This window comes from Pleuronectes platessa, chromosome 15 (genome assembly GCF_947347685.1).
Source record: "Pleuronectes platessa chromosome 15, fPlePla1.1, whole genome shotgun sequence".
Lineage (NCBI taxonomy): Eukaryota > Metazoa > Chordata > Actinopteri > Pleuronectiformes > Pleuronectidae > Pleuronectes > Pleuronectes platessa.
In genome coordinates, this window is record NC_070640.1 from 19,064,426 (window position 1) to 19,080,767 (window position 16,342).

General features: G+C 42.0%; 1 protein-coding gene across 1 annotated transcript; it reads left to right on the forward strand.

The window, feature by feature from the left end:
• Window positions 1–3,371: 3,371 nt before the first annotated feature.
• On the forward strand, window positions 3,372–12,749 carry LOC128456644 (scavenger receptor cysteine-rich domain-containing group B protein). The gene is made up of 11 exons (XM_053440899.1): window positions 3,372–3,528; window positions 4,330–4,362; window positions 5,695–5,733; window positions 6,199–6,501; window positions 6,604–6,672; window positions 10,144–10,458; window positions 10,770–10,838; window positions 11,078–11,146; window positions 11,278–11,592; window positions 12,267–12,350; window positions 12,433–12,749. Exons 1-11 carry the CDS (start codon window positions 3,393–3,395, stop codon window positions 12,747–12,749), a joined length of 1,749 nt encoding a protein of 582 aa, XP_053296874.1. The 5' UTR covers window positions 3,372–3,392.
• The last annotated feature ends 3,593 nt before the right edge of the window (window positions 12,750–16,342 follow it).

A 16,342-nucleotide genomic window follows, 5' to 3' on the forward strand; every position in this document is an offset into this window, starting at 1 on the left:
CCTAAGCTCAACTATGTCTTTTGGAAAATATCATAATGAAACTTGTTTAAAACTGCATTTTTAAGGACTCAATCAAAATGTTTGTTTGGAACTGAGCCAGTGCTCGTTCGAAAATACCATTGTCAGTCATCAATATTTTTGTGTGGAGGATTATTTAAATCTTAAACATTTTCAGACAGCTTCTGTTCTCCGAGAACTTCATAACTTTCATTGTCCTCCCTGTGGAAAAGTGCCACACACACACACACACAAACACACACACACACACACACACACACACACACACACACTCACACACACACACACACACACACACACACACACACACACACACACACACACACACACACACACACAGAGGACCTAAGCCACAGCCTCGTCTCCCTCTGTGAGTGAGTGTGTGCAGAGATGAGCAGGACCGCACCTTCTGTGAGCTCTACCTGAAACTGGAGATGCAGGGTTACCAGTGAAGGGTTGGCTTTCATTGTCTTTGTCTTTTTGTTTTTGCCCCTCCCGCAGCTTCTTTTTAAGTATAGACAGATACAGGGCGTCAAAATAGTACTATACAATGCTGTGGTATTTAGTGTTTTACGTAATCTTTGTCACTGAAGCCAGGTACTTATAGTGAAGCTGGGTTATAAGGAGATGAAAGACCAGACACATGCATCATTGGATGCACTGAACTTCCTGCCACATTTCTACACAAAGTATCTGTGGTTTTTGAGTGACTTGTGGAATTAAGCTGCCTGCTATTCAAGCTCCGAGGACAATTTTTTGGTGCTTATTCTGGAGGAAGGAAACAAGTTTACAATTGTTGTTTTTTTATATAATTTTTTATTCTGGCAGAAGATAAATACTTCATAACAGGTATGTGTATTATTTCATTTTATAAAATTGAGTTGTTTGCTTTATTCAACAAAATTTTTGATGTGACAAAATACAGGTTTGTAATTTAAAACACTAAAGCTGTTTAGTATAGAAATGTAACTTTATTTCAAGGTGAAAACGTTCAACCTCTCAGACAGAAATGAATTAAGATGTATACTTAATACATTTTTAGATCAAATTCACAAGTGTATATATAATACCCATATTCTATGAACTGTTTAAACACTGATATCGATCAAGGTCATTTCCATGTTTTCGTGTTATATTTTGTCACATTTTACAAGAACTGAATGGCAAAAAGGAGAGAACCAATAAAAAACTACAGTCAAACACACATGCTGACATATCTATTGATTCTCTGTTTAAATGGATCAGGATTCTCTCCCTTTAAGACACTGACAGTGTTATTTTCTGGTTTATCCCAGACATGAAGGGGTATTTTTCGTGAGGCTTAGCTCTTTCAGCTATTTCTCAGTGCAGGGAAGTGAGAAGGGAGGGGAAGCAGAGACGACACAAAAGGCAACATTATTCCCCAGCGGATCTGCGCTACATCCTTCCATGAATGGAGTATTGAAAAACATAACATTGGGGACTAGATTCTCTTTCAACCCTAATAACTGAGCCATTTGTCCCAGAGTTTCGAGTGGTTTGTTGGTGCGGCCAACAACTGAGATAGCCGTGGTTCTGGAGCGCTGTGCTGGTGTTAAGATCCCCACCTCCCAATTTGATGCACAATTAGTTCTCTGTGGACTGTTGGCCCCTATGTGCTGAACCTATGACAATGAAACAGTCAAGTGAAAACGAGCCTGGATGAAAACTAAAGAGTTGTTGCGTTGACTGTTGTGTAATGTTGTCACGGCACCATTGTCCCAAAAGGGTGACAGTGTGTTAACTTTAACTCCATGGACTGGAGATAAGTTTTTGCACACTCTTCAATGGGTCAATATTTTAACACCACTCCACCCCCTACTCCTCCTGCCTCCTGCTCACCAAGGAGACGAGAGGCGCCCCTGCAGTCAGTGTCATCAGGTGCCTAAGCGTTTTGGAGGGTTCTAGTGACAGATTGCAGGAAGCAGCAGTTTATGCCTGACGATGGGGACCATGGAAAGCAGAAATGTCTTTTTGTGCCCCCTGGGCTCGGAATGTCCACTATCTCGAGGGGCCAATATCAAATTCTCCCCTCATCATCCCCTAATACACATTCCTGTATAAGGTCAGGGGGAATTCTGCACGAGTGAAGAGACAAACAACACAAGGCTGAACAACACAGCATGGTCTCTTAGCAGCAATACGCTTACCCTCCCCAACTAATTTCTGAGACATTTATGCAAAAAGAATGTATAACATATTCAATAAGTTCTTCCAATGTACCCCACTTTCCCCCCACAATTCAATTCAAAAATTCTAATTAATTAATAAATAAATGTGGTCTGCACTAAAAAAAGATAATTACCTCTTTGGGTAAGACAAAAATGAAATAAGTCCTTTCAAATTTAAGTTAGCAATTGTGTTAATATAACTTTTGATTTGAAGTTGAAGAAATTTAAGTGATGGTGTTTTACCAATTGAAGTATATTTTATGTTGGTTTTCTTTTTCAGTGTATAATACTCTATTGATCATATTTTTGGGTAAAACATGTAAAAAATACCCCATTTAAATTACATCCTAACATTTACTTTTTCTTAAACGTTACAATCAATTGGAATCCATTTGCAGTATAATGTAAATGTCCTTCATCCCAGTTTCTGAGTGCTAAAGAATGCAGGGTATTGAGTGTCAGCTATATTCCTATCTAACACTGATTATTGAGTGATTGACTGTGAATCCCAATATTCTCTGTCTGGAGGAAAATCCCCTTGAAAAGCACAAAGGAAGGTGCCGGCCTCTGTCTGTAACACAAGCCTCCCCCAGCTGTTGATGATGCTGGCCAGCTCGGACGTTAACCTTCCTCAGCTCTAGAGCTCTCAGTGTAGCAGACTCCGCCCTGATCCTCTTGTTGCAGACTCCGTTATCCGCTGCCAAGAAGGTGCACGGCAGCCATTTTGTGTTTTCAAAACACCATTGAAACTCGACTCCCTGTTCCTGCTGTTTTATTGGCAATAGCACAACTAGTTTGTAGCACATCCTCAAGTCTGGGGAAACACAGGCAACAACTCTTCATCAAATGTTCCTGGTTTGCTCCCAGAGGTGCTTGTATGCCTTGAGAACATCCAAATGACTTCATCTGGAGTGATGTACACAACACTAAAAAATATTTAGTTTTTTAGGTACACATTTCCCAAAGCCTGGCCCCAGATTTCACCGTCAATATTGACTACAGCACAAAAACAGTAGCTGCAGGCTCCATCAGTGAAAACAATCCAATACTATAATTAGGCTACTCCGAAACAGGACACAAATAGTGATTGCTTTGTAGTAGTAGTGCATTCTGGTCTACTTTTAGAAGTGTGTGAGGACTTTGAGGAGCTGGATGAGAGTGTGTGACGGTGTGTGTTGCAGGCGGATGGTTAGTCCGGCAGCCATGCGAAGCCAGCGTGTGGTGGAGAGCGAGTGGAGGTGCTGGAACCCGGCCGTCTGGCTCCTGGTAACGCTGCTGGGATCCCTGATCTTGGTGGCCGTCAGTGTGCTGCTGCGACTCGGTGAGTGAGTGGGCTCACGTCTTATCAAAATACTGGCTATGATTAAAAGTGATCAGGGGAGAAGGGATTTTTCATTGTATTTTTATCATTTAAGAGAAATATATATAGAAAGCAAATGGCCTTAAAAGTTCGTTGCACTTGTTTCATGTTCTCAAAGGCAAGTCACGAGTGGTTTAGCTTATTAAAGTATATCGTTTTTTAAGGAGTCATTTTCTATTCATTGGCCAAGAACCAAAGGTGAGTTACACAAAGATTGAAAGTGATTCTCGAGGTACTGTTTCATTCAATATCTCCTGTGCCCTTGTTTTTTAAATAAGACTTTTTGAATAAGACCCATCAACATTTCCCTGGTAAATCCAGTCAATGGACTAAATCTACTTTGAGAAGCATCATATTTAAGAAATCGGTTTCAAGGGAAAAACGGTGACTACTGTCATGAACTGAGACAGAATGTGACATATGAGACGTTTCCTTGTGCGTCAGTGCTCATCCCCACGTTTGAGGCTTTTATAATGCTTAAGAACCGTGTGTACCTGGAATAGATCTCCCTGTAGATCCCTGCCTTTGTGTCCACAGTTACTGTCTGGCCTGTGTTTACCAGTGATGGCTGGCTGAAACCCCTGCGGGTACTTTGAAGGGCGCAAGGATCAATTCCACTCACTGGACATTTCTGGATCAACATATAGAGAGAGACATTTATCCAGATGTGCTGACATCAGCTCAGCGGTTCTTTCTCTTCACAGAGCCAGCAGCTATCCAAATATGGGTCTGACTAACATTGTTTTTGTCTTTTAATTTCAGGGGATGTGAAAATAAACAAGCGTGCTGTATCCAGTAAGTGACATTTGATATTGACTTCACAGATTCTTTGTAAAATAGGAACAATGTCTTTCCTGAATATAAACTTGAGCGGAAACTGCATGTGAAACTTGAAATAGGTGTATCAACATCACCTGTGTTTAAAAAAGCGATAGCTTTTTGAATGTATACACTGTATATGTTCCAGTGAAACAAACAATTTGGAGAAGCCTGTGAATTGACCCACATTGGATGTTATCATTGAAAAAAAATCCCTCTGGTGTCTTTGTGAGCTCTTGAAACCTGAGATATTAGTCTTCAGGCGCTGGGATGACCTCTTTAGAGGCACAAAAACAGCTTCCAGTATGACATCTTGGGAAAAAATGTGTTGTGTTTAAACAATCAAATCTCAAACATGTATTTGATTCATATATGTTTTGAATGAAAGCATCTAATTCCCTTTGGATTGGGATTGTCATCTTAATTATGTGCGTAATTGGTCATAAAAATGTATGACCAGATGACGGAGGTATAGAGGGGAAGTTAGGAATCACCAAATTTGCTCAGTAGCTTCAGAATTATTCCTTGTCCTTAGTGAGTCCTAAGCCTAACTCTAACCATCGAACATCTCTACAACATACTGTCACTTTTTATTGTTTTGTACACAGATTTTTATAAACAGTCTATGGTGCAGAGTGAAGTTTAAAAACTTTGTGTTCATCCTAACTGGTTTATCTACAAGGAAGACTTTTGGTCAATGTTTTTGACATATGAAACAGAATAAGTTTTATTACTGTTCAAGCATGTGGAATGATTGAATTAACTGGTGTTATGTTTTCATATATTGCAAGCCGGCTATATCAGAGATGTGTCAAGAAACGTTGTGCCATTTACTTTGAAGAGAAATGCCATCCAGTTTATCCGAGGACATAGAAGAAGACATGTTAACTCGGTCCATAGACTAAAGGCACACTGAGTTAAACACTGCACTTCCTGTGACCATCAACAATATACACTCCAAATGTGAATTTGAAAAGATGTACAGTTTTTGAGATATGTGCTTCAAATACAGACAGATGTTTGTGGAATTAAAAGTAGTTGTTCATGTTCCCTCCCTTCCCTTGCTGCTAACATGGCCTAAAATTAAAAAGGAACAAGTTAGCATATTCTGTTGTAACTGGTGAAGTGAACGGTCTGAACAGGCCTCCTGTTGTGGCTTCGCTCTGTGTCTAGTGTTACAGGAAAATGGATATAGTAGATATAGAGTACAGTAACTATAGAAGGCCAAGATCCTCCTTTCAACAAATAATTTGGCCATACTCTCTCTCTCTCCCTCTCTCCCATATCCCTTCCTCCCTCTTGATTCAGCCAATGGCGTGCAAACCTCAGAGAAGACACCGTTTCAAGGTAAGAATGAGCTCTGTAGGAAAAACTCACACGCGATCAGTCGAAAACATGTCTGCATCCAGGTCACAGCAAGGATCAGTAGCAGGCTGTGTGTCATGGAAAGAGAGTACAGGAGGTAGATCAGTGCCTGGGGCTTTTTTAACAAGGTCACTTTCCCAGCTCTCCATTTCCATAATCCCCACTTATTTGCTATGCAACCTGCCACCCTCCTGCATCCACCTCTCTCAATTCCAAGGAGTCATGTGGCTGATTGTGGAATAGACTCATTTCTGAGGGATGTAATTCTTGCTATTTGCTATCATAGAGCTTACTAGTCTGTCATTTTCTGTTTCAAATGCCAAAGATCTTAACCACACAACCTGAACCTCCTCACCTCACTCAAAGACAGAAATTGCAGTTTTGTTGAGCAAAATAAATCAGAAAGAGAGAGGCCCTGACAGATTTTGCCTGCTCGTGTCTTCAAAGTGCAACTGGCGAATGGACGCAACAGGTGCGAGGGCAGAGTGGAGGTGCTCTCCTTCGGGGAGTGGGGCACAGTGTGTGATGACGACTGGGACATGGTGGACGCTAACGTGGTGTGTAGGCAGCTGGACTGCGGGGTGGCCGTGGAGATGGGCAGCAGCTCCAGATTTGGACAAGGCTTGGGGCTCATAGCGCTGGACAACGTGGACTGCAAAGGACATGAAGCAGACCTCAGCCAATGCGGAAGTCTGGGCTGGGGCATTCACAACTGTTACCACTATGAAGATGTGGGCGTCACCTGCAGAGGTAGGGCCTTCATAGACCTTTAGTTTGGCTGAGACAGTGTAGATGTCCATTTAATTTCATTCACTGCATCTTCTTCTTCTGTTTTCTTTTTGCTGCTGCCAGAACCAGCAATGGTGGGGGCAAACGGCTTTGGGGGTCCTGCCACACCACCCTGGGACAACTTTGGTTCAGGTAAGTTCCCCCTGCCTTAATATGACTGGGCTTCCGCTTTGAATATCAGAATGATGGATTCATCTTTTTCTTTTTTATCAAAATTCAAAAACAAATATGGCATATGTGAAAATGAATACTCAAACAAAATGAGGTATAACTTGATTTATATGAATATATAAATAGATGCACTAATAAACATTTGAACAATGTCTTACATAACTACATAACTATGTGAAAAGGTCGATTGTACAGCAGTGCCCACCTGTAATTTGTTTAGTTCACTCTCACTGCTCCAATATTGTCATTTAAGGCAGTTTTAAGCTCTGGATATCCACTATGCTGCAGCAACGAACACATCACGTGACCTCTTGCACACTGGGCATTCATGTGCCGATATAAACACAGGAAGCATATTGTTGTTTGTTGCAGAAAGCAACAAACAACAGTAAAGCAAAACAAACGAGTAGTTTGAATAATACTTCATCTACTGCACATGTAAGCAGTTGTATCATACAAAAATGCAGTTTTTAACTTCACAACTGCTGTTAGAAAAGACAACATGGTCATCAACTTATGTAGTTGATAATCCATGTTGCATTCTGAACTTGTTGCAGAGGTTAATGCCAGTTGTGTCATTACGGAAAGTGATCATGTGACAGGACCCTGGTGAATCAACGAAGGATACATCATGACATAAACATCCAATCAGCAAGTGGTTTTGAGTGTCTACGTTATACTTTCCAGTAGGGATGCACCGATTTATCGGCCGAACATCGGTAGCGGCCGATATTCGCCTCGTTTACTGATATCGGCATATCGGTAATAAACTTGACTTTCACCGATATCATTGGCCGATGTTCATATTTGTGGTGAAACCGCTGGGCACGTGCCGCGGCTGGGGGAGCAGTCGCTCCGTCGCCCTCCTCTCCGCGCCGCCGGAGGCTCAGTGTGCGGCACCGGGAGGTCCTCATCCGGTGGCACCTCACGGCGTCACTGGTGCGGGGGCTTTCTTTCTCTTGGTACGCGGGGCGGTGTCCATCGCCGGCGCGGAAGGCGGGCCGTTGGAGGGGACCGGGTACGTGGTCAGCGGCGGCCACTCTGGACTCGTGTCGGGCCCTTCTCGCGGATCACCTCAGCTAGGGCGACCGCTGGGGGAACCCTCCGGCTGGCGCCTAGCAGCTGACTGAGAACTGGTGCGGACCAGGGGAATCCGACTGTTTAATTAAAACAAGCATCGCGAAGGGCCACGGTGGGTGTTGACGCGATGTGATTTATGCCCGACACTAAAAACAGGTAAAACTGAGGAGGGCTTGTTAAGTTATCTTGACTCACGCAGTGTAACTTGGTGTAAAAAGTATGAGCGTAGCGTCTGTTTAAGTACTTTTTTCTCATGTGCATCGGCTCTATTCATCCGTCTCATGCACAGGTAACAAGGGAATTGACAACATACGTCATACACACAGAAGCCGTAACACATCTAATAAACGGCCAATACTGCTACCGTAAATTAATGAGAAGAGCGTTTTCTATAATGATACTTTAACAGGGCTGTTTTAGACAGGGTAAAAAGGTGCTGTTTTAAATTATCCTTGTGGTATTTTGACCAAAATATGTTACAGACATTTCATTAAGATCCAAAGGAACCATTTCAACTTGCGGTAAAGGGTTAGGGTTAGGGTTAGGGTTAGGGTTAGGGTTAGGGTTAGGGTTAAATAAAGTCATGATGAATAAATCTGATTCAATTTTTGCTCATTAAAAGATAAGCGGGATGAAGGGCTGACATTTTTTTAAATAGTGCTTTTTAAATAATGATTTAATTATTTTTCTGGCACAAAAGGGTGAATGAATAACAACAAAAAGAAAATAAACAAATATCGGTATCGGTATCGGCTATCGGCCAGATTGTTATTTTAAATATCGGTATCGGTATCGGCCAAGAATTTCCATATCGGTGCATCCCTACTTTCCAGTAATCTCAGTTCCTGCTTCTCCAAAACTCCCTGATTAAGAGGCTCTAAAACTCCAGAGTAGTGCGGACGCCAGGCGCCAGCAGAGGTGATACATTTTCACACGAAAACTTAATAGTGTGGATTTAGCCAGAGTTTACCATAAGCTGTTAAAGATCCAGATACTTCCTTTAATGAGTAATTGGGGACCAAATCAGAACCTAAACTTTTCTGGATGTCATTCATCGGGTGACAAGAAAGACACAAAAGGTGTCAGGAATTTTTCTTCTTTTTGTTTCCACTGCCTCCCAGTGGTCAAACAAATCTGTTTTGGCCGGTCTATAAATGTTTGACCCAGTATCAAATTTGCTCTCTGCAAATCACAAAGCTCACGTGCATGTGACATTAATCAACAGTTAAAACAAGTTAAATAATTGATCCACCCGCTCTGAGACAGTGGAATCATTCCATCAGGCTTATTAGCATAAAGGCATAAAGACAGGATTGTTCCTGTGCTAAATATGATCAGAGCATTATTGTTGTGTTCATCTCTTTCCGACGCAAATTAGACAAAATGCATTTATCTCTTTTTGACAGTAAATAAAACTATATTGTATATTCAGAGGAATTAAATGTCAGGACAGTTTGATTAAATCGTTTTTTATGCTCCAAGTTAATCAAACGCTTACATTTCCATAAAAAATTGCTCACAGGTGGCACGCCAGATGTCAACACAAAATACAAGGACATTTTCATTATAAAATGAATGGTGGCTTATTTTTTCAGGGGGATTTCAAAACGCAGGAAGCCTTGTGGAACAATCACACACAGTCAGGTTTATTCAATAGCTAGGTTTATTTAAGAGACAAAAAAAGTTGCGTTGAAGAGAACAAAAACTGTCACAAAATGTTACACTGCATCAAAGCCTTTTCAGCTCAGTGGAAAGTATCTTTTGTACGTTTTGGGAGTAACTACTAAAGACACCGTGCCTCTTGAGTTCCAGGCCGTCCTTATTGTTTGCTGGATCTGCTTTGTTGTATTCGCACTCTTGTTTTTTTCCCCTTTACCCCTGAGAGGAGCGTATTTAGTAAACAAGCGATGCATCTCGCTAGAGGTTTGGTGAAACCCACTGGGAATGTGTATAGCTTTCCATATCAATGACTTCCTTAAATGATGGTCACATGAGAATTTCTGTTGTCTCTTCTAAAGGTGTGTTTTTGTCTGTGGTGAGGCATAAGGTGACAACATCTGTGCTAGTACAATATCAGATGTTCACCTTAACTCTGTCTTTTTTTATTTCTGGAGCCAAAGTATGTGTTGTGTAGTCCCACGCCCTTCTCTATTCTTTGTATCAGTGTTTCTTAGTCATATCCTCTGTCTTCCACTCACACACAATCTGAACAGCCATAGTTTCTGTTAGCTCAAAAAAAACAAATTTGACATTCACATAGATTTGTTTGAGTCTAAAAATGTAGTAGAGAGAAATATGCTTAACATCAATTAAGCAAACTCTGTAAATTCCTTCTTTTCCCTCTTGGTGTAGGAGATGGCACTGTCCGATTGGTGAATGGAGACCACGAGTGTCAAGGACGTGTCGAGGTCTACTTCCAGGGAAACTGGGGGACAGTGTGTGATGATGATTGGAACATAAATAATGCCATGGTGGTGTGTAGACAGTTGGGATGTGGTGTGCAACTCTACGCTCACAGCAACTCCTACTTTGGTTACGGTACCGGCCTGATTCTTCTGGACAATGTCAACTGCTTTGGCTACGAGTCAGACCTGTCTAAATGCAAAAGGCTGGGCTGGGGACAACACAACTGTGGCCATCATGAGGACGCTGGAGTCACCTGCACTGGTACGCTGCTCCCATAGTCATAGAATATGATGAACAATAAACCAGGATTAACAACAACATCAACCTGCTATTAGAGAACAGTCGGGCAATCACCAAATTTGATTCTTGATCAAACAGGGAGCAAAACATAAGGACATTCCTATACTTAGAGCCATGCTTAAACTTGACCATATTTAAATAATAAGATAGTTAGTAATTATGTTGAGCAGCAATAGTATAAATAGAAATTTCAAGAAAATGTATTTCATAAGAAAATCATAAAAATTGTGCCGCATATGAAACTATTTAATTTCCATTTCTATCCACTTCAGGAGTAACCTCTGAGGCTCCAGTGGTGACCCAAAACCCGAGAGGACACTGGAGAACGTTCAACACTGAAGGTATACAATCATACTGCACAGAGGTGTAGCTGTATTTTTTCCCCTGGTCGAAAAATGTGCACACTTACAAAATGACCAACAGGGTGAGCCATTTCTCCCTCAATTGTCTTTCATTGTGTAGCTACACTGTGCTGCAGAACATGGTGGTGAACGTGTGCGAGAGATAACCCCTCAATAATCTTTATACACAGATTAAGACTAACAAAGTAATTTAGTCTTCTATTACATTTCTCCTCCAGCAACAGAAACTATTCCAGCCACTGACAAACCAACCACGACAGCTGTTACCACAACTGCCCAGACAAAAGGTACAGAAACTCAACAGATATCTGCTTCGTTAACAAAAATACATATTATATCTAATGCTTTAGCATATTCATAATAGAGAGACCCATATTCTGAAATTTGAAGTGATGTACAAACCTGTTTATTCCTGCAGGCAAACCAGCCATCCGTGTGTCGAGTGGAAACAGTAGCTGCCAGGGTCGTGTCGAGGTCAACTATAAAGGTGTTTGGGGGACGGTGTGTGACGATGACTGGGATATGCCTAATGCCCAAGTGGTATGTAGGCAGCTCGGGTGTGGCCCCGCCATCGCCGCCAAGCCCAAGGCCTACTTTGGCTACGGCAAAGGTCCGATCCTGCTGGACAACGTTGAATGTTCTGGCGCTGAACCGGATCTCACCCAGTGCTTCCACCTGGGCTGGGGTCAACACAACTGTGGTCATCATGAGGACGCTGGTGTTATCTGTCTACGTAAGACCTGACTTTGAGCAGCTTCATGACGTGTGCAACATAAACAATGATACTCTTCAATCTGAAAACTATTCATCATCGGCCATCAGTTCCATTAAAAGATCATATTTCCTACTCACCCAGTTGTCTGAGCCTGTCCTGCTGAGCTGTGCGGTTGCAATGCATGACTGAAGTACTCTGAGGAGGACACAACCCAGAGAATATACAAAAATTCAGTAGATGAGTCAGGGCACATCAGTGTCACTGCATGCCCTCAGGTCAAATCTGAATTCTTTGAAGCTAAATCACATACACAACTCCCCTTTCCTTAGATGGCACATCTTTGGCTTCAGGTCGAAAGGAAGATATAGTTGTACATTAGTTTATTAATGCAGCAGTTTTAAGCAGTGCTCTAGAGTAATTCTGCCTTTAGCAGTTTATTAGAATTGGAACAAGGACATAACGTATGTTTCTGTTTGACCATGATGGCTGTAAGCATTAAGACCATCTCGCACGTCTCTGCAAAGTGCAGTGCGTCTGTCCTCACGGGAACCAGGCAAGAGGCTTCCTATATTGATCAGTAGAGTAATTATAAAAGAGCTTTGCTAATGCGTTTGAGATCTGATATTTCCTGAGTAGGCCGAGGACTCAAAAGGATCAGAGTTTTTGATCTACTTTCTCTCTTCTTCTCCAAGCTTTTGACTTCTACAGCGGACTTCAACGTGACTTTGGAGCGACAGAACACACAGCCACCATCACCACCACACAGCCCTCTGAAGGTGGGTCAAATTTATTTACAAACAATTTCTTCTAGACTGGGTTTATCCTAGACTGGATGTGACTCTTCTTTGCTTTTTGAAGGAATGGTGAGACTGGTGGGTGGCCAGCACAGGTGTGAAGGTCGGGTGGAGATGTACTTCAATTCGACATGGGGTACGGTGTGTGACGACGCTTGGGACCTCCCTGACGTTCAGGTCGTGTGTCGCCAGCTGGGCTGTGGAGAGGCTGCCGCAGCCCGGGGAGAGGCTTTCTTTGGGCCCGGGGCTGGAACAATCCTGCTGGACAATCTGAAGTGCACAGGTGAAGAGGCGTCTCTGCAGCAGTGCTCCCATATATCCTGGGAAGTGCACAATTGTGATCACACTGAAGATGCTGGCGCCACCTGCTCGATGTCGTGATTTCCGCTGAACCACACTCCCATTTCCACCATGGGTAGGAGGAGGTTGAGTCACCAACATGGGACTTGTATATATAATGTAAATAACAGCTTTCGCGTTGCTGAAGGAATACTCCACCACCCCCAACATGATTATATACTATATATAATATAGCACTTTATAAATAAATATATGATATAAAATACAGTGTACGAAATTTTTTATTTGATAAACAAGGGGAAATTAAAAAATGTAAATACCTGTCTCTTTTTTTGCCTTTATTTACAGGAGAGTTTAAGTCAATAGCTGCTATTATCAATGTATTAAACATATACATCTATTTTATAATTTTTTTTCTTTTAATAGCACATAGAGACTCGACTTTATGAATTTATTGAAAGAAGGTAATTTTTGAAAATGCAAGATGTATTCATATATAAGAGAGAGAATAAGAACTAGGGCTACGTTGTAGAACTGACGGGCCCGAGCACACGCATTTTGAAGCCAGTTGCGGTAAGTGGAGAGAGCGATCAATGACAAAACGCACGTCTCCGCATTGCATGCGTTTTGCGCACTGCGGCAAGGATAAACGCTTCACTTCCTGCGTCTGTCATGCGCCGCTGGACCATGCTCACTAATCACGCATTAAGGTCCACCCCATCAAGTAAGACCCCATAGTGAAAACTTTATCTAAATCGCAATTAGTTTTAAAACGAGGCTTGGCTCCTTTTGGCAGTGGGTGGTGCCATCGCTATCACCATACTAGACTAATAGATCTGTTCTGGTCAAAAACACTCTTTTCTCTCTTCAGATCGTAAACATCTGTCATCTTTGCATCTAAGACATCAAAGGATTTTAACATCAATGACACTGTGACATTAAAGCAAACTGACAACAAATAATGATTTGCTTAATGAAACCTTTGAAGTGTTCCTTTAAGCAAATAATTAAGCTCATTCGAGCTGCATATTGTTAAGCAGCCAAGAGCAGTTCATCAAAGTTTAAAACATGTTGCTTCCTGTAGCCAGCAGGTGGCGCTGTAATGATGAGACAATATTGAAATGGATCTGATCAGGGCGGGACTGTGAATGTGTGAATGAGGTTTGAGGCTGAAAGAACAATGCACAGAGGAGTTATAATAAATCCCTCTTTTTTGGCAAATCATCAAAATGTTACGCCACGCCACGGTCACACGGTGTCATGAAATAATATATTGAGGTAGTTTATATCTCCATCTTGTTGAGATGACATTCAAAGAAGTTGAAGTTGATCTAATGAAAGCCTGCGGCAAGGATAAACGCTTCATTTCCTGCGTCTGTCATGCACTCCTGGATCACGCTCGCTAATCACGCATTACGGTCCTACCCATCAAGTTAGACCCCATAGTGATAACTTTATCTAAATCGAATTTAGTTTTAAAACGAGGCTTACCTTCATTTGGCAGTAGGTGGCTCGAAATACAATATGGCCTCCCACCGTAGGTGCTCGGACAGTAATGAGAAGAATCAGAATTAGACAGGAGGAGCCATCTTTTTAACACGTGTACTGTTAAGTGATCAGTTGAGTTAAAGCATAATACTAAAGCCTGAAACATGCTTCTGCGACTGCGTCTGCGTCTTTTCACGCCGCTGTGGCGCAAGACTCGTTGTCATTCATGCTTCTCCAACCGTTGCGCGTCTTACAAAGCAATTCCGCGCCAGAACACTAGGCGGAGTAATGCTTTTTGTCGAAGACGACCTGAGAGACACCTTCTTTCTTCTTCATCGATTGTTTATTTACATGGCTACTGCGGCTCCTTGTAGCCCTTTTCAGGCGGACAAATACGCCAGTCAGTGACGGGTTATACAAGTGGACATACTTTCGAATCTCTTCTGCCAAACGCTCTTCTATTTGGTCCATATTCATTCTTCTAAATCTCCCGTTGTTTCTGCCTGTATTATGGGGCATGAAACCGGAAATGCAGCTCCAGAAGGGATGTAAAGCAGACCAATCACAGCCTTGCGGGCTGAGTGAGCTTGCGGAGCTTTGCCGTAAATTTTAGAAAAGGGGGTCGACACCCGTCAGCACGTAAGGAGGGATACATAAGCACGTAAGGGACCCGGAAGGGCTCTTGCGCTTACGGGCCCGTGAAAACGCAGAAGCATTTTTCAGGCTTAAAGCATTGGATGCCTGATTGTCATTACCTCTTTGAAAAACGGTTAATTTGTTCAAGGTCAGTAGGAGAATGATATATCCGCTGCAGCCTTCCCCTCTCAAGGATGGAAGGATGGATTTGTAGGGTGCATTTGAAGGAGCCTTCAAAATGGGAGAGCCTTACTTTACCTCGGATCATAAATTGACATTGTTGAAGAGTGAAATCGATCACAGATACGATATTTAAAGTTGCTCATTTGACCTCTACTTGAAATACACTACATTCAGACACTTATGAAGGAGTTAAAGAGAAAAAAAGAGCTGATTGATCCATTTCATAACTGTTCAGTGTCTGTGGGAACAGACAGGCAGAATGACCTGCAGGGTGTGTTTGATGACTTGTGATAAAATGACTCAGCATATCTGCATTATGACCCTGCTTCACACCTACTATAACTACAAGCAACAGAAATATTAGGAAAATGGTATATCCAGTGTTACAAAGGCGGTTTCTCAAACAAGTCAGTTGTACATACACAGTTGCATGACAATATACTACATTCTAATCATAGACTCAAAAAATTATGCTTTAGACTTAAACACATTCAAATGTATAATTTCATAGTGAAAAGTGTAAATGTCATGATACATTCTTGAATTTTAAAGGACAATAGGCTTGCTGTCTCTCTTCCATATGATACTGTTGCAGTTATGTCAGACATAAGATAAGAACTGCTCTGAGGGTACAGGTGTCCTTTCAGCTACAAAGGCTAAGTCTGTGTGATGGGATTTCTGAGAAATCTGTATCATCAATTAAAATCATTATTATAAATATCCGTCATTAAAATTCATTCATCCACCAATTATCTATGCTGCTTTTCCTTTAAGGCAGGGGTTCTCAAACTTTTGCAAGCTGGGCCCCCCCCCAAAGCTGGTTAGGGGTAGTTGGGGCCCCCCCGCCCCGTGCCATTGACGGTGAAACCAAACTGCAAATGGCTCTCGTCATATTTGCTAAGCTTTGGCTTCTTCGCAACTGGCGCATCGGTTGACTTTTAGAATCAGAAACTTGTCCATAGTTGTGTTTGTTTAATGATACAGTGTGTGTGATGTTAATAAAGTTCTAATTGCAACGTTGTGGTCTTGTGAGTGTGTTTGTATGTGTGGCTGTGAGCGACTTGCACACAAATAATGAATAAGGCTGTGCTAGGCAATGGTTCCTTACAAAACGAACAGTACACAATGTAGACAGGGACAGCACAGAATAGTATTCAAGTGCTGATGTTTTATTTGTTGCAACACGGTGGATGATTGAAGATGTAAAGGTAGGTGTTAAGGAGAAAAGGGCTAGCTGCAGTTGGAAGAAGTTAGCTAGCTAGAAGCTAGCTCTTGGGGCTATGTAGGGTTGCCAACTCTCTGAAAAATAAATAAGGGACACCTCAATGGTAGGGCTGGCAGACCCGATTGCCTTCACCCTTCCTGGC